This window comes from Lethenteron reissneri, chromosome 30, assembly GCF_015708825.2.
Source record: "Lethenteron reissneri isolate LAM-NWPU_2019-01 chromosome 30, ASM1570882v1, whole genome shotgun sequence".
Lineage (NCBI taxonomy): Eukaryota > Metazoa > Chordata > Hyperoartia > Petromyzontiformes > Petromyzontidae > Lethenteron > Lethenteron reissneri.
Window position 1 is genome coordinate 11173751 of NC_083808.1, and position 18407 is coordinate 11192157.

Here is an 18407-nt window from a genome sequence, read left to right on the forward strand (position 1 = left end):
GGCCACTGGCCCATAGCATGAAACACGATCAGATCCCTAGGAGAGGGACACAGACACTGCCAGTAATTTCACATTGTTTACGTAAAATATTTCAGGTTTTTAAAACGCTTCACTTTTTTGAACAAAAAGATCACCCTCTGAAAAAAGAACTAGAAAAACAAATTCACTTAAAAATATGATGAACATGTAAAACTCGTTAAGGGCGCTCTGCCAAATAAATATTTATTGAGTTTTGTTGATATAATTGTGACTTCTGGCTCATTGATAGCTTTGAATTGACTTCCTACAGCAACATATTGGGCCTCCAGGTGGATATTGGCGCACATGATGACACTGCATTACAAGCATACAATAGCTATCAATACCTCCGACTACACATACACAGTGTTCTAGACTGCAATATACATACAGTAAATCAAAGGCAAGATTTGTTTCTGATGTGAAAAGGTAGCTGCACAGGCTGTCAGCATGCTCATCATGAACCAATTTGTTAAATGACTGCTTTAAAATGTGTCGGGTTTTTTTTTGCCAAGGATTCATACTCAGTCAAATATTAGCCACTAAAATCCTGTTCAGATGCGATGATTCGTGCACGTGGAATTGCATCACACATGGCAATTTTGATTGAAAATGTTTTGGGGTTTCATAGCAATCACCCCGGATGTTACTGTCATGTTGACTTTATGCTGTTGGTGGATGGCTGACGTTATATCAGAGCACTGACCCAGAGCAATTCATTTCTGTAAAATATATATATAGCCGCAGTGTTTTCTTAGATACTGTAATGAATATATTATGTGTTTGTTGACTTAACAAAAAAAACCCATATTTGCTTAGACTGTATTTTGTATGATCGAGCAATTCAACATTCCACTTTGTTTACATCTTTCTTTCCCTTGCAATACATTTTTTTTTGTCTCAGCAGGCATTTCGATCAACAGCCATTCATTGTACTGGCAAACCTGTATCAGGGTTTGCAAGTTTTATATATTGATTAAGTATCATACTGACGATTGGAACTGTATATTTTCCAATTTTCACTCCGTACAATTTACTTTGTCAAGAGCATGCAGCACGAACCAACACGGAGCATAATAAGCCCGTACCAACTTCGTGCCATCCGAGCGTGCGTTATGCATGCAAGAGCATGCGTGCGTGCGCGTCTGCCTTTAGCGCAGCACTCACTCGACACAATCTGGACACGCCAAACGCCGAATGGCAATTAAAGAGAGCAAGCGTCAGGCGGAAACCGCTTCAACAACATGTGTTATGCAACACGGAGGTCAATCATCCGGCTGAGACTGAAATACTCACGCGGTACATTAAACACAATAGAACGCATCTTGGCCCTCAACACAGTAAACCAAACGTATGCCAGATACATCACAGTACACACTGCACGTGACGAATATAAACATACAAAACCCACATATTCCACGGACGAGGTGTAGCATGCATGAAATCACACACGAAACACACATGCCCCCAAAACAAAGATCCCCCGTACATTTCGCATGAACAGACTGTTGGGGCAAGTGCTGTTAGCGAGCACCTACGAAGGCCGGCACTGCGGCGCACGAGGGGTGGGTGGCCAGCACCACGCCCGGCCTCTTTTGTCTCCCCAGTGGCGATGTTTACTACACACCGCACAGAAATACCACAGAGCACATCGAACAAAGATGGCCTCTGCATCGCACGCTTTCAGATTCACACTTCTGCGGCCGTCTGGAACGCTCTTCCTTCCGATATTAGGAAGCCACTGAAGCCATGCACTTTTAAATCATCCACATTTATTGAGAACTACTTCTTTGTGTTTAGTTTGTTGTCCTTCCCCCACACCTCCAACGAGCGCGGTTGGCTACGTACGATGCGAACTAAGTTCAACACACACGCACACATACGTTCTTGAACATTAACGCAGGTATTTAACCCGTGCATTATTCTCATTGGATATTGTTACCTATGATGAGATACGCATACCAGCCCAAATAACATCGTTGTAAACAATAGCAGTTCTGTCTAAAGCACGGTTGGCTACGCACGGTGCTAAAGCACAACACACATACACATGTATTGTATACATGGTGCACTTCTTTCGCACCGTACATAGCCAACCATGCTCTAAACCTAGCACCATTTCTGCCCACGCTCAACACTCACAATTGCGCATTTGCAAAAAACAAAACCAATACTCGTATTCAAAATGTTTGATACCGGTATCCCACAAGAGTATATAAAATATTCAAATTGTTTGCAATACCAGGATTGCTTTTTTGCGAAAGTGCGCTGGCTAAGGTCACAGGATCCTCCTTGGGGGCATCGCAGAAGCTCCGATGGTGAACGGTGATGAGGTGCGCGAGTGAACGGGCAACTCGCTCACTCGCCGGAGATTCGACCAAGTCCGGGACGACTCAATTGGTGGCCAAAGCTCAAACTCTCTGCATTCTCCTCGTGTGATTATCAAAGTATTATGTATATATGACAATATGAACAGTTAAAAGACGGTCATCAGCATTTTAAAACATTTGAGCAACCCACGCTGTCATTGCGGACGTAATTGTCCATCCCAACCAGCCAGCCAAACTTAGAATCTTAAATATAACCCTGTCTCTCTCTACCTTCCTTTTGCCTTTGTACTGGATATCCCATGTTATCTTAATTTCTCACTTAGTCTCTGTTTCCATCCGTTTCTCTATCACTCTCTCCCCTCTTCTACCTCGTCCTCCCTCTACAGCCCTCTCCTCAAACAGCCGCTGTTAGTGGCGGCGACGTCAACACAGCGCCTGTGCCAGGTTAGGTGTCCTTCGAGGCCACGTGAAGTGTCAAAGTCTCGCTGACAGAAGGTTATTAAGTCACGGGACAGACCCAGGTGCTTTAGGGTTGACAAGACTGAGATGACCGATAGATGTACAATGTGCTTCCCCTACTGTGCGAACTTGCTGTGTTTTTAGTCAATTGGTGTCCCACTGGTTGCTGTGCTCCTCTGCCCTTTGTTTCTGTTAGAAGGTGGACTGCCTTAATCTTCCCAGGGGCGTCTTTCATGAGCCCTCTTCCACAGAGGCTGATCTTGACATGGCTGTTATCAGTCATTGGCGAGTCAACTCAGCTCCGCATCCTCCTCTACCACACATCAGTCCATCTCTTCTCCAGAATGTGCCGCACCCGATATCAGGCCAAACAGAAACTGCTTGGACATGCGGTGGCTGAGCATGCGGGGCGACATAATCCAGCCACCGCAGCCCCGACTGCCGGAAGAAGTCACTGATGGGACTGTGTCCAGATCTTTCAATGATTTGTGAGCTCCTCACTCAAACCAACCTGGTTAAACCGAGGATGGATCGTAGGCAGACCAGCCTGAATGTTTTAAAACGGCATAGATGCTGGCAAAACGCCCACGTCTTCCTGGGTGGTTTCCAGTCGGTAATAGCGGTGTGCTGATAATGCCATGGCGGGGGGTGGGGGGACTGATGTCAGCTGCTGTTCTCTTCATGGCATGCTCACAGCCCCCAGTGGCGAACGTAGGCTCTGCACGGATGCAGAGGGGGCTGGTAACCACTCCACTTTCAGTAAAGTTACCAAAACACTAAATTATCCGCCTTCCACTCTATCTCAACCCACTTCTCCTATCCCATTTCTCTCTCTCACCTCTTCACCCTCGTTCTCCTTATCCCCACTTCTCCGTTTGTTGTTGTTTCAAGCCCTCTTGCCTCTGCCTCATTCTCCCTTCCACTGCTGGTCACTTTCCCTGGCTCTCCTCGTTTGTTTTGCTTTATTTGATCTTCCATTTTAATATCCTTTTATTCTCTCCCCGCCCGCTCTTCTCCGTTTAGCGTCGTCTCTTACTCCCTGGGAACCCATCTTAGTGACCACCGGATATTTGGAATTCGCCATATAAAACTGCTTAAAATTCGATGTAAGATTATATTTAAACGCTCTTTGAAAGAATTTGACCATAAGGCCTTCATCCACAACATTTCCAATTCTGACCGACCTTACGTCAGTAAAATTCCAATATTAGACAAAGCTTGGTCTTGACTGCGAAAGACCGTGCTTTTATATAGTTGGTGAACATGCCTCTATAAAACATTTAGAATCCGAGGAAATCAAGCTCCCTGGTAGAACTCAGATATTTCCCATTGCATCCACTCCAGATACTAGGTTTGGAAACTGGCTAAGCAAACAGGTTTGGACTCAAACTGGGCCAACTGTAGAGTCCTCAGAAATTGCTGCACCAAATGAGGTCGGCACACTAAATACCGTCAAGTTCAAGATTTCCTCCCTCCTGGATTCAAAAGATAATCACAAACTTTTTTGAAAAGTCAGAGACCATTGAGGGTAAAATGTCTGAATATGGAGTACCGCCAAGGCTTTTGCTCAATGGAAGTTGCCTTTTTGATCAAAATGCAATTATAAATGGATTTAATTCACACTTTACATCTGCAGGCCGCATCTGCAACACCGACATCCAGCCCTGTGACATTACTATTCACCCGCCTCTTGACCTACCCTCCTCACTATCCCCTAATCAGAAATGTAATTTCCTTCCCATCTCGGAATTTCTAACCCTTGCTCTTCAAGCTATGGTGTTAATGGCCTGTTCACCTTTGCCTTCCATCTTGTGGGGATCTCCATGAGAAAACCGATAGCTTATGTATTCAACCTTTCCATTCGAGAGCTATCCACCCTTCATCCGATTAGCATGGCTGGCTACGCACGGCGCGAACAAAGTTCAACATACATACTTCCTGAATGGAAAACGCTCTCGTGCGCCCTCGTGATGAAAGTGGCAATTATAGATGACCCTAACAATTGCCGCGTGGCAGGTAAACAAGACTTCAAATTACCCCCCACCCACCCACAACGCCGTCCTGTTTTGCATGCCACCAACACTGTTTTCCTGATAGGTTTTAGAAAAACCTAGGGACACCCTTCCCACTGAGGGAAAAAAAAAAGTTTTGCAATAATTGTAACCGTGTTTTACTGATTGATAAAAGCGGGGCTCACATGCGCGACTGCTTTCCCCTGCCCGTGAGATCGCGGGCCTGGTGGGGGGAGAAATGAGCCTCCCCCCCGACGCAAAGGCCAAATTGAACGGCCGTTGGAAATGTGGAGTTTCCAACACTGAATCAGGAGGGTCAACGGAGAACAGCCCCCCCCCTCCCCCACGTGAGCATGGAGACACTGGCAGCAAAAAAATATCCAACCTCATGCATTAATCATTTTTTTACATTTCAAATAAAATGAAACAAAAATTTACTTTTCCATCAGGGCTAAACCTTTATTAGTATTTCCATTACTGCAGAAAATGTTTCAACACGCTAAATTCAGACATATGACTGGAGTACATATGCACGTATAACATACACAATAACTGTGGCAATGTCTGCAAAGTGCATTTTTGTAAGCAACCAGACTTGGAAACATAAGCAAAAAAACGCATTTTGAAAATAACCAATGAAAAATAAACTTCGTTAATCGATGTGTAAACTTCCAAATAATTGTGTTACTTGGTCATAAAGGAGAGTCATTCAGATGAACAGAGACCGAAGAAGCTTAAAATCCCTGTCTCATATCGCGATATTTGTAGACCCAGTGAAATACTGTATTTAAAAATCAACTTTAAAAAAAAAAACTTTTTTTTATTTCTACAGTACATATTTTAATTAGTGGTCCTGTCCCATTTACGAATATTACTTTTTCTTTTAAATGTTTTCGGTTTCAAAATTGTGCACTTTAAAAAAATCCATGCTTAATCCTTTAGCTCGTACAACCTTTTGTTGGGACCATTTCCGAGGGGGGTGGGGCAAGCGCTCGAGTGATGTCATCTCCACGACACATTGTCAAAGTTCGCTGTAGAATTTACCCAAGGGACTTTCTATAATTGTGGTTACGTAACAATAGGCGTAGCTGTCATAAACACGTATTGGCCAAGCATCATTAATGGCCGACTCTCAGCAACTTTTAGTTGCAGGAAAAAAAATAGGATCAATGTATTATTGTAAATGCTTCGCCTCACACGAATGAACAGGTGTACACTCTCATCGATACATTATCCACACATGCTTATAATGGTGAGATAATCTGCCCGTTTCACAACCTTCTTAAACAATGCAACTTTCATGCTGAATACGTGAAAGAGTAAACAACTTACACAAAAAGCTAAGAGAACAAGAGGCCACTTTGTTAAGATCGATACCTTGTGAACGAAATGGTCCATGGGCCAGAGCAGAAACCTGGCACTACCTAAGGTAGCAACACTTGAGCCGTGTCGATGTATTTAAATGTAAGCAAATACGAGTGAATTACTTGTTAACCTCACTCATTTAAAATGTGTTATCACAGACTTCACAGTCGTCCACAAAAATACACTGGAACCACTGAATGTAATGCCACCTAAGGTGTTACTGACGAGTGAAAATATCTGTTCCAGGCTCGTGGCCTAAAGAGGCTTCTTCTTAGGCCACTTCAAAGTGGTACAAGTGTAGGATTTCCCAGTTTAGCCAGTGAAATTCCAGAGATTCCATTTGTTGGCCAAAAATATTGAACATCTATCGATACATTTCACTTGTCAAGAGCCTAATTCCTGAGTGTTACTATACTAGACGGTGCCACTTCTTTCCATGCTACTGCCCATACAGCAGCCAAAAACCAGGTTTTCCGATACAATGTTTCAAGAAACTAAATATCTCTTGTGTTCTCATAGGCTGAGCCACGACGCTTATGTAGCATGAAACTATGAGGTCCTTTCGGATATTGGTCATAGATGTTGGGTTATCATTAGTCATGCATATTAATGAAAATAGAATTTTTCCACCTTCTAATCATGGACCCATTGCAAAAGTTATGATGTTGAAAATGTAGTCATATATTTTAGAGTACGTAGCCCAAAATCCTACTTTCATGCTTATCACTTTACTGTCTAAAGTTTATACGTGGTCCCTGCCCCCATTCAAGCTTGTTATGCGAACTTATGTAAGCATAGGTAATATTTAGATATTTATATGAGCAGTTTCTCAAAACATTGTCATGTTTGAAAACATTTCCATATTGGGAGAGGGTGAGAAATTGTTTTCTATTCAATCATGTACCTTGGACTTGATTTTCCCGATGTCTGTCTCAAAGTTTGGACTAGTTCAGCGAGGTGACACTACCAGAGAATGCTTTCCGACTTTTAATCAAACCCTCATTTAAATAGCGACAAATATATTTATAGATGGCACTGAATCAAGCCAACTCCACTATGAATGATGATAGCATTGCAAAGTAAAATTTGCAACACCCTTTGCAACATTGTCAGCATTAGGGTAATGTGCTTCAGTTCAAGTACATTACCATATTTATATGAATCATCTATTATAGGGAACTCTCTTTAAAAACACTACACCCACAGGTTCCAGAAGTCATGAGCAATATGTATTGGAGAATCACTTAACGCGTTATCTTGTTTTACGAGCAATATGTGAATTCGTCACACACACACACATAAAGCTGCCATATAAAACAAAAAATATACTTTTTTAACATGTCTCTATGTTTGCTGTTGGCGGTTTATGTCGTAGCTATCAGACCAAGGTTAATGCCACACACACACACTGCAAGGTAGTATTTAAATGCCACTCCATAACCACTGTGGGTATTCCAGAATGCCCAGGTCTGGTCACTAGGAGAGTTCTGTAAATGAGTATTCAACTAGCATTGTATAATGTAATTGATGTTATCATTTAACAAGTGTGCAAGACTCATGCACACCTCTTAATACACAACGTTAAATTAAATACAACCACTCCTTTAAACTGGTTAATATGGACAAGTTTAGCTGTGTTGGGACATTTATATTTTGCCTAGTGGCACTGTGGTCAAAGTGCTTGACTCACAGTCTGCCTTTGGGCTGGAGGTCATTCACTGTCCTACTAAGACGATACTGATAAATGTACCACAGAGGTACGTTCTCATTGTATGGGATGTGAAAATGAGTCCCCATCTAAATAACATAGACACTTATGATCCCACGAGACTCCTTGATAAGGATAAATGATATTGATAATGACATCCCGGCTAAATCCCCAAGAGTGGCCAATTAATTCTCTAGCCAAGGGAATTTTCCTCCCACCATCCCCCCACGTCCCCCATTCCTGAGGCAAAACCCATGCAATACACATTTTTATTCAAAGTTTAAGTGGTAATATTGTGCTGTTATCAACCAGCCAGATGGGAGCTGTGGTCAGTCGAAATTAAGTTAATATTCTATAACCTCCAGGATGAATAAAATGAGTACCATCTTTTTGGAGAGCAGTGCCCTCCTACGGTGAGAATGGCCCACCGTCACGAGAAAGTGGAATTTGCACCACCGATTTTTAGGGCCACTATTAAAGATAATCATTGCGATGCTATACATTAAACCAAAAAGTGTTTTTCGTGTTTTGGCAAACTAAACGCTGCGAAAAAAACGAGGCTACCGCGATGAGGATACGGAACACAAAACGAGTGAGGGCAAGACGAGAAAACGGCTGGCTCAGGGCGCACTGAAAGCAAGTGGCGTTTAAGATCTCTATCCTTGCAGTGCGATGCATAGAACACACGGATGCTCAGAAAAGCCATTCACACACAAGGCACTTCGTCTAGTTCGAGGAAAAATAATTTTACGAGTGTAAAAAATAAATGTTAATAGTAATAATGGTGACAAAATGATAAAAACATATTACACATCTTAAAATACACCATATGCAACAGGACCATATTATACTTATCATTCATCGGCCACAATAACTTGTTCCAGTTTGGGTATAATCGTAACATCGTTATGAGCGTATAGTATGCGATCGCGTTCACTACCGGCTCCCAGCGGGTAGGTAGAGACGCACCCACCACTGCAGCACACACACACACACCACCATCACCACCACCACAACGGCCGCATCTATTCACAAATGTACAACGCTGAAATGTAACCGCTCCAAAGCAGCGTCGAGATGGTGCGGGTGAGAGCGGGGGGGGTTGCAACAACGACGCGGACGCAAGCAATGGGACACGAAGCATCACCCATGCCGTATCCATTGCCAACCCACTCATCCGTCATGCGACGGACGAGCAAATTCAATTTCTGTCCCGTCTGTCCTCTGCGCGCGCATCTCCAGACGCGCGTATGCTTGCAGGCACGAGCATACGACGACGCAATGTGCGAGAGATGCGACGATTGAAACGTAGGCACGCTCCCGCCACGCAACTCATCACGACAGTTGCCCTCAACATAAATGGACGCATTGTTGTTTAATTAGTACAACATTAGAAGCGGTTTTACTATGACGAGCGTTTGCTTGGTGTGGGTGTCATGTTCTTGGTATCGCTTTGTCTTTCCTCTCGAAGTCTAACGACTGCCTCTCATGCATATATACTTACACAGTTTATTGGTATAACGTGAAAACATGCCAGCACGTTTTTTTTTTAAACGCAATGTAATGTCTTTTCAGTTTCAACCTTTTCAATCAGCCCACGTGGTAAGGACCTATGTTACTCCCTTAACCCCAAACACAAAGGGTAATAATAACTAGTATTTGGAGAGCAAAATGATCGTTGTATACCGGTGTAAACCAAACAGCTGCTGCATGCATATATCTAAATGCAGTGTACGTTGTGAAATCAGACGCATTGCAGTTAATATACCAGTGTCAATGAGGATCAAAGCTACAGGTGAATGCTGTGGGGGTGAAGATTTGCCTCAAGGTAAGATTACATTCCATGTTGATGCGTGATGTCAGAATTCACTTTTTTAGACAGTTACACACGTCAAACACCCTTTTGTGATAATTGGATATATATATTTTAAACATTCCTATAGATACACCGTTTGAGAGATCTCGAATTGCATCCGAATATTTCGAGTTCAAAAGATTACGAAGCCAAGGAATTTAATTTAATCCTTCTGGTCGCACAAAAAAACTATAATTCAACCTTATGATGAATGTAATCGTAAGTCATGCAACTTGGTAGCTTGCTCACGGTGTAAAGGGGGATTTCAAATTGGCCCGTAATCGTCCCAGAGTTGGTACTTCGTGAGAGGATGACAGTGGTCATTCTATAGAGTGACAGCTGACCCCCCCCCCCCCTCCATAGCAACGTGGACTTTAAATCACTGACACGGCTATAAACAGAGGTGAGCAGCTAGCTCCCCATTCTTGCTCAATTTATTACTCAATTAAAATTGTTTGGATATCCCACAGAGTGAGGAATGTCGTATAGATTTAATTTACTATTATTTGATTGGGCGGTGGATACATTACGTGATCTCTTGTGATTATGGTGGTGTCAATGTTAAATATTGCAGTTACGTAGTGCGTGAAATGGCTTGGCAGCTTTTCCACGTCATGTTTATTGCCGTTCGGTAAAAAAAAGGTCATAACCTGGATACTGTTTAAAATTACGGCACACACGCTCAAAAAAGCACTCGTTGCAAACGCGCACACGGCACGCACACACGACACAAAGCCATCCGTAATCATCACAGGCGTGCACGACATTTACACTGCCATCACCGTCATAATCATCACACGTAAGATCGCGCAGTATAATTGCGGGATTATATTGTACGTAAAACAGCATGTCCAACAACAGATGTGTTTACCCATGCCGCAACATGGTCCCTTGCTCCCCTGGTAAGACAATACACAGATCCCACAAGCCCACTGCTAGATGTCCCTCGTTGCAGGCCGTTCGCACTCAAAAACACTTCAGCGCTTAAAAACTGCGTGCAGTCACCAAGCGAAACACGTGTGCTTTCCTGCAAGTGTCCGCGACGACTCGTTTTAACCTGCAACCGACAACGTAGCCCGTCTGAGCTGACGTGTCACGTTACTAGGATTGTCTGCTTACTCGCGAGAGAGAAATGTCAGTGTTTGGGGGAGGGTTACTCCAAAAAGTTATCAGTTTGATTTCCAATTACTTACAGGCAGGTCTTAAATTTAGCCGGAGCTGTCCAGCGCTGAGCTCTGGGGGGAAAAGAAAATCCCATTTCCGTACTTGACGGACTGGAGCAGCGCCCTGTGGATCGGTGGGTCCTGGGAAATGTTGGAGGATAAATAATATCCTGCTCCTATGTAATATAATGTATTCTCGTGTTAGCATTTGCAAGAAGCAAGTCTGTTTACTGGCTGACACGATTACTTTAATAAGATCAACATATGGTACCGTATGTTGCTATGCTTGACTTAAGGTTTTGTACAATGATATATTCCCCGAATATTCATTGCCTTCTGTCACCACAATGATTCAGACTTCTGAGATCATACCCTCAGTTTGTTTTTCGAATTATCTTAGAATTATGACATGAATTCAATCGCAAGAAAGCAACCCACCGATACTACGTGCAGTACCGACAATTTAATTACACAATGGAAATCAGGAACTATCACGGTATTACTGGTACCTGTCTTTTAAGATAATTGCAAGGTACTTGTACAAGGTACTTGTAGTCACACTTATACCCAATAGATGGCGCTGTAGTCTTGCATTGCGGTATACGGGCAATCTGGCTTTTAAAATTTTCGAAAAAAGCTCCGTTACATTCTGTCTGATTTTCCACATTCATGCAGTTGTTTTCAAACATTAAAATACATTGAAGCAAATATAGACGATGTTCAGGACATTCTGGTTTCAAATTAACCCTACACACCTATAATTACTCTGAACATCCTATATACCATATATCAATTATTACCCAAGACTGGGATTAAGAAGCCAGTGACAACATCACTTTTGAAAGGGAGATCTGAGCTCAACAAGTTCTCAAATGTCATTAAGGGTAAAACAAAATAACTGTATAAATCTATACACCAGTACAAGGGTTTACTGCGAAGCCTACCAACACATACAATGCTGTTTGGAGTGTAAACAGTAACCTTATTAATTACCGTATATAACACAACCACACAATGTTGTTTTCCCTTCAGGTTATTGCGAAGATAACGTTTTTTTATGTATAGAACAAGAGTTCTAGGTAAAACAATGTTGTATAGCTGCAGGTGGCAATATTACCATCCTAGAATCATTCCTGCGGCCTTTAGTTTCGTGCTCTCCAGACGTCTCCACTCACAATTTCAAGAAACCGTGGCTTGACATACGGACTGAGCAATTACACGTTCATTCAAAGGCAAGATGCCACCGTGCCTCGACATCACATTTTCCTTCTGCCGAGTCGAAACATTACCCTCGATGGTCTCTGCTCTTTGGCTATCCCACACAATTTCGGGTTCAAGCTCTTTCCTGTCGATCGTGGACTTCTGAGCGCAACTCCTACGGCTTGCCTTTGCCACCAGCCCTCCGCACAACATGAAGCCAAGAGCGTTTCACCATTCCCAATTTATAATCGCATTGAATCGGAGGTCACTGTACACTTGCCTCATGTACATTCTCAACAGTTCAGTCGCAATGGCCCAACACTCAACCTACTTTTTTTATCCATCCTTTTTTTTATCCGACCAATTTTGTTTGGTGCTCTCGAGTATATATGCAGATATCTACTCATACGCTGAAGAGGTAATATTATAGACGTAGATGTCTGAGCAGGAATGCAGTACATCAGAGACCGACTATCAGAAGAGATGCTGTACAGACTGTACTAGATTGCGGCCTAATATTGCTGAATTTAGAAATTTCGCGTTTAACATAACCCAAAGAGTACTCTTTTAGAGCCACTCAGTGTTTTTTCTCCATCATTAATGGCCAATACTGGTCTATAACGTGCGGCTACCAATGTATTACTACGATGGTCAATCACTTAATGCAACGTCATAGCTGCCAATGTTACTGTTGGCTGAGTGGTGTTGTGGTTAGAGTGCTAGAAATGTCAGGTTGACAGTTCAATTCCCAGTATGTGGTTTACTCACCTAATTATCCCTCTGGATTTAATAAAAAAAAACAACCTGGTATCCACTTTGTCGGAAGTCAAAATGTCCTATGGAAATCCTGGCCCACTCCAAAGAAACGTGGAATTACTTCACCACTGGCTGAGAGCATGCAATTGAGATGAGGACTGTCCATATATCATTTGAGCGGGGAGACACCTAGACCTCAAAATGCTGCAAGAACAAAGCACGTGACACATCTCAGAAAAGCAGATAAAATGTATTTGTTTTGACCAACATACATAAAAGCAATGCATATATTTATAGATATATGCATGCTTTTAATTACCAACGTTGCAAAGCTGTGTGCATGTTAGAACAAATCCCTGTCAAACAATACGGTCTGTGTGCTTCTGTTTTTTCCCTTGGCTTAATGGCACATGGAAAGTACTCCAACTTCTCCAACTCCATATGAGGGCTTTCAATAGTCTAACTTGGCACGCATTTATTTACTGAACGTCAATGCTGGCTCACATTCGGGTTTTATGCTGTACTAAGAGGCATGCACTTCAGGCATACAATGCATGGTGTCATCATCATTATACATATATATATTTCTCAACCACAACCCTACCAGGGTTGATGAGTATGATTTTATTTTCAGTCAAAAGTGGTTTTCCTATGCAGTGACTGATCATCACCATAGCAATGTGGAATTTCCACCAATGGCTCAGGTCTGCCAACGGAGATGAGCACTGCTCCATACTCACTTGAGCGAGGAGACTCTGACTTGACCTACTCATATACTATTCCAGAGAGTGTCATTCTCACAAACAACACTTAACGCAAACAACTTGTACAAATTCAATTCCGTCACAGTCGACGCTTCCCTACGACGTGACGCCGTTCGTCCTTTGTCCGTTCCGTCTCCGGCGAGACGCGGATCAGCTGCCCGCGCTTGTGCGTGTCTCAGCTCAGCAACCCGCACCCCGCCTACATTGTGCACGACCGATCGCCGGGCCCGCCCGGGTAACCCTTTGCTCCGGGCGGGGGCTGCGCGCCTCCAACAGCCGCCCCGGGTCCGGCCGATGAAGGAGACCCGGCTCCGGGGCGTCCGTGAGCGGCCGAGGGCTTAGGCCTGAGCGCGGGCGGGTGAGGCTGAGCCTGCGATCCCGGCTTGAACGTCGACAAAATGTCCGTGCCGCCGCCGCCGCCCGTGTTGGTGCTCGTGCTGCGGCGCAGCTGCCCGGTGCTGGCAGGCGGCCCTCGGCGCTCCGATAGCTGCGCCACACGGAGCGGGCTGGGCGGCTCGGAGGAGGCCGACGGCGAATGCGCGTGGCCGTGCGCGTGGCCGTGGCCGTGCGCGTGAGACGCCGAGCCGGGGGTCGCGGCGGCGCAGGCGGCGGAGGGAGAGGGGGAGGAGGGGGAGGCGGAGGGAGGCGGTAGCGGCGGGGGTAGCGGGCCGCCTGGGAGGGTGTCCAGCACCACGTCGGGCGCGTGCTTCGCCGAGCTCTGGCGTTCCAGCTCGCGCAGCTCGTTGAGGGCAGAATTGAGCGTCTCCTCGATGTCCTGGTCCCAACACAAACACTGTGACTACACGGCAACACAGAGACATCCCAGTGCGACTCACCATCAGAAAGCTTAAGAGTTACAATCTCAGTAAATAGGTCAACTTAGCCCATCATTCTTATGGAGTTAGTAAATTGAGTACCGCATGGTAGGAATTCAGATAATACTTCTATAGCATCGTAGCATGACAAGCCTGGAAGGGTTTGATAGACAGCTAACAAAGTGTAATACTATCACATGCTCACTTTAATTTAACTTGTGGTAGGATTATTATTATCTGTATAGCTTGAGGCCAGCCTTTCCAAAAATAATTACTATATTTGGCTTACCACGAAGGGGTACAAACATTATTGACGCTGGGGGAATTAGGGTATTTGATTTCACAATGTTCAGACTGTGTCAATCCGTGGTTTTTACTGACCACCAGCGTCACCTGGCCAGAAGATGTATGAATACTATTTTTTCTACCATTTACATTCAAAATGTCTATAATTACGTTTTAATTACATTTCCACTCTGAGCTCTCCTCGCGAGCAATACATCAGCTTGTCAGAAAATGCCCCTTAAGTAGTGGCCTAGAAATGACCAATGAGGGTACACTTTTTTAGAAAACAATGCAACCCAATGAATAGTTGCATTTCTGTCTGACGTGTTTTTGGGTTGTACTGCGTGTTGTCTGGCACAATGTCTGAAGTTTCGCTCCACATGGTTGGAGTTTATTCAGGAACTGAAATGAGCAGCTCATGATTATACAGCATCAATTAGCATCGATGGCCGCTGTGCTATATACAGGGTGCTTCAAAAAATGTCAACACATCTGAGAATTTGCAACAATACCACAAGAAATGTGCCTCCGGGCTCTGGAGACCACCTGGAGAAGATTCCAGGCACGAGTTGACATTAAAAACGATAGTCCCATATAAGCACCCTGTATATGTAGCGTTGCAGCCAGCTATGCAGTGCAGCAAAACCGTCAGTCGTGCCGAAAATTCATGATACAACCCGAAAAGACATCGGAGAGCCATAGAGCACAACCGCAATAGCCTACCTTACTATTATTATAAAGTTAACACGTACATTTTTGCAGTCAATATTATGAATCACAATTTAATGTTTGGTTCGGCCACGTAATCATCTAGCCAGTTTTATGCCATGCAATTCTCCACGACCATAACAATTTGTTCTGAAGCCCTCCACCAATAGAAATTTAGCCAGATCATTACACGTCCGAAGCAAAAGACCAGTTACGAATCATTTTTATGAAGACCGCACGCACGCACGCACGCACCTGTGCGATTGCCTCTGCGTCCAGCGACTTGTCCGAGAGGCTGCTGTGGCGGCCCCCGACTCTCCGCACGGGCGGGCTGTCGGTGACCATGTGGGGGTGCGCACCCCCCACCCCAGACACCGCCGTCATCGCTAACGGCGGCACGCCCGGGGGGCAGCGCACGGCGCCACGGTCGGGACGGCCGAGTCCGATGGCCGGCAGGCCTGGCACGGAGACGGCATGCACCGCCACTCCGTAGCCGAGGCCGGCACGACGTTTCTCCGGGCTCTCCGACACTGCCAGCCCGGACACTGCCAGCCCAGCAGAGGACGGCGCGTGAAATAAAAAAATATATAAACATCGTTCATTTATACGCAGGATCAACGTCGGGAAGGGGCTACAGGTGAGGTCTTGGTCATTTCTTGCCCTGTGTCACTGATGGCAGAAAGGGCCTCCAGTACAGTGTTCTCTCTAGAGCTCTCCTCTAGAGGGTATTTGGCTTACTCTTCTACGTTGGATAGATGTCTTGGAAGAGATGTGAGTATCCAAAATGTACCCCACCGCACGAATCTGCTGATCGATTAAATGTAGCAAACTGATGTATACTGCCTGGGGGGACAGACGGAGGGGGAATTAAGAAATGTGCATCTTTGTTTCAACTTCCGCGCTGGGAGAACGAAGATAAAACCGGCGACCTCTGGATTGCAAGTCCAGTGCGCGAACCATGACAATACGTCGGTATACGCTGGAAGCGCAAGGCACTAGCTGAGGCTTTCATAGATATGTGGTAATAATTGGAATAACACCATCAAATGAAAATAGGAACGAAAGTAGGAGCAGAAGTGAAAGCGGCACAAGATGAATGGAAATTGAAAGCACTCTGTGTGGATGCGGCACTCTCTGGCAAGATACATGCTACATGAAAAATAATGTATCTATGAAAGCCCTGCTTAGTCTCAAGGCTGTTTTTCAGGAAGGTCCAGTGTTGGGATGCTTGGCCAATACCATTTTAATGAGTGTTTTCATATAAGAGGGAACACGGTATCCAGATAAAACCGACGCATACGAGTGGGATAACATTTTCTGTACGGCCATTTCTGGGCCATCTAAGACCCCGCGAGCATATTTTTTGAATCTCGCTGCACATGATGAAAGAAAGCCCTGCAAAGAAACAGACCACAAAGCCGAGCACACCACTAAGCCCAGCAAAACATGAAAGTAAACACAAGCAGAATCGTGCAGCCGATGAGAGAAACTAAATCTGGCACTGATGAGAGCCTGGGTTCAAATCTGGGTTTCAAGCATCCACAATTAAACCAAGTCCCCAGTGCAGAGATGATGATGATAGGCTCTGCCAATTAACTACATTTGTGTATTCATTAATTTATCCTAGCCTATCTCTGGGGCTTAAAACAGCATATATATTCTGTATGTATTGGGTGATTTTTATATATATATGGTGAACCACCAATAAAATAAGTTATGTAATACTATGTTAGAAGCGATACTCAAACACAAATAACAAAACATCAACAGTTTAAAGTGCTATGCAGTGTTACATGAGAGAAGCCAATTTAAATAACTCCCCGAGTAGTTTCTATGAACATAGATCCTGGGGAGACAAACGGAGCCAGGCAGTACCAGCCACACCAATCCCATGTACTATGACAGGTTTAATAGGTGCTCACTTAAAGTACATGCCCCAACAGTCTCTTCCTTTAGATACGTGTGGATGTATGTGTGTGGGGAGCGGTAGTGTAGAGTGTAGCGGTTAGCATGCTGCGCTATGAACCCTGCGGCATGAGTTCAATTCCCGCTCATGGCCAACACCAGTGACGATTATCTGAACCGGTCCTGGGCCTCCACTAGGTCGACTCAGCCTCAAATGAGTACCTGCTGCAGTGTGTAAACATCAACAATAGGGAGTCAAAGGCGGCCAGGCGTGGAGTTGGCCACCCATTCCCTCGTGTGCATTGCCAGCCTTCATAGGTGCTCGCTAACAGCACTTGCTCCAACAGTCCGTTAAGGTTATACGGGGGGGGAGGTCTCTGTCTTGTGTGCGTAGGTGTGTATCACTCCCACCTCCCATCATGACGCCGCTACTGCTGCTGCTGCGCACAGGAGGCGGACGGCGGGGGCTGCCGGGGCTCGACGTGGAGCGGGGAGGCACCTCACTGAGGAAGCCGCAGCCCAGCGGCGGAGCTCCGCTGTGGGGCCCGCCCATGCCCACTCCCATCACGGGGCTGTGGGTCTCCCCGTTCCTGCTCTGCCTGCGGGAGCCAGTGGGTGGCATCACCCCCTCGGACGAGCGTTTCGGCCTGACGAGAGAGTGGAAGGGACACATTCGAGACGTTTGATCACAACTCGGAAGAACCCGACGGGAAAGGAAGCTCTCTTTCACAGGTGTCCAAGCTGAGCTTGGGCGGCAATGGCAAAACGTTATGAAGGAAGTTGCATCGGTAGATAATAATGAAACAATCGTACGTAAACTGGAAGAAAAAAAACAGAGTAGTACTGTATAGAAAAAATAAATACAACAGCAATAGTGACAATTCATCTAAAGAAAGGAGGAAGTACATTTGAAAATACACGGTGGTCAAATCATAGTTACAAATCACAGATGTAGCTCTTGTCATGTTTACTGGTTTAAGCTTTCACCCAAATTTAGTTCCCCCCCCCAATTACATGCTGCTTGTACTCAATCAGCATCATGTCTTGCAATGTAAAATAAAACA

At 44.8% G+C, this 18407-nt stretch overlaps 1 protein-coding gene across 4 annotated transcripts in view; it reads right to left on the minus strand.

Moving 5' to 3' along the window:
* Nucleotides 1-6348: 6348 nt before the first annotated feature.
* LOC133349527 (SLIT-ROBO Rho GTPase-activating protein 1-like) overlaps nt 6349-18407 on the minus strand; it is a 199830-nt gene continuing 187771 nt past the window's right edge. For 2 of the 4 annotated variants that reach the window (XM_061563064.1, XM_061563063.1), the window contains exons 21-23: nt 17755-17990; nt 15694-15983; nt 6349-14405 (exon numbers count right to left, since the gene is read on the minus strand). In XM_061563064.1, the coding sequence (XP_061419048.1) occupies nt 13830-14405; nt 15694-15983; nt 17755-17990 (1102 nt within the window). In that variant the 3' untranslated portion in view covers nt 6349-13829. Of the gene's footprint in view, nt 14430-15693; nt 15984-17754; nt 17991-18407 lie in introns of all 4 variants that reach the window. The other 2 variants (XM_061563062.1, XM_061563061.1) reach the window with 1 other exon arrangement.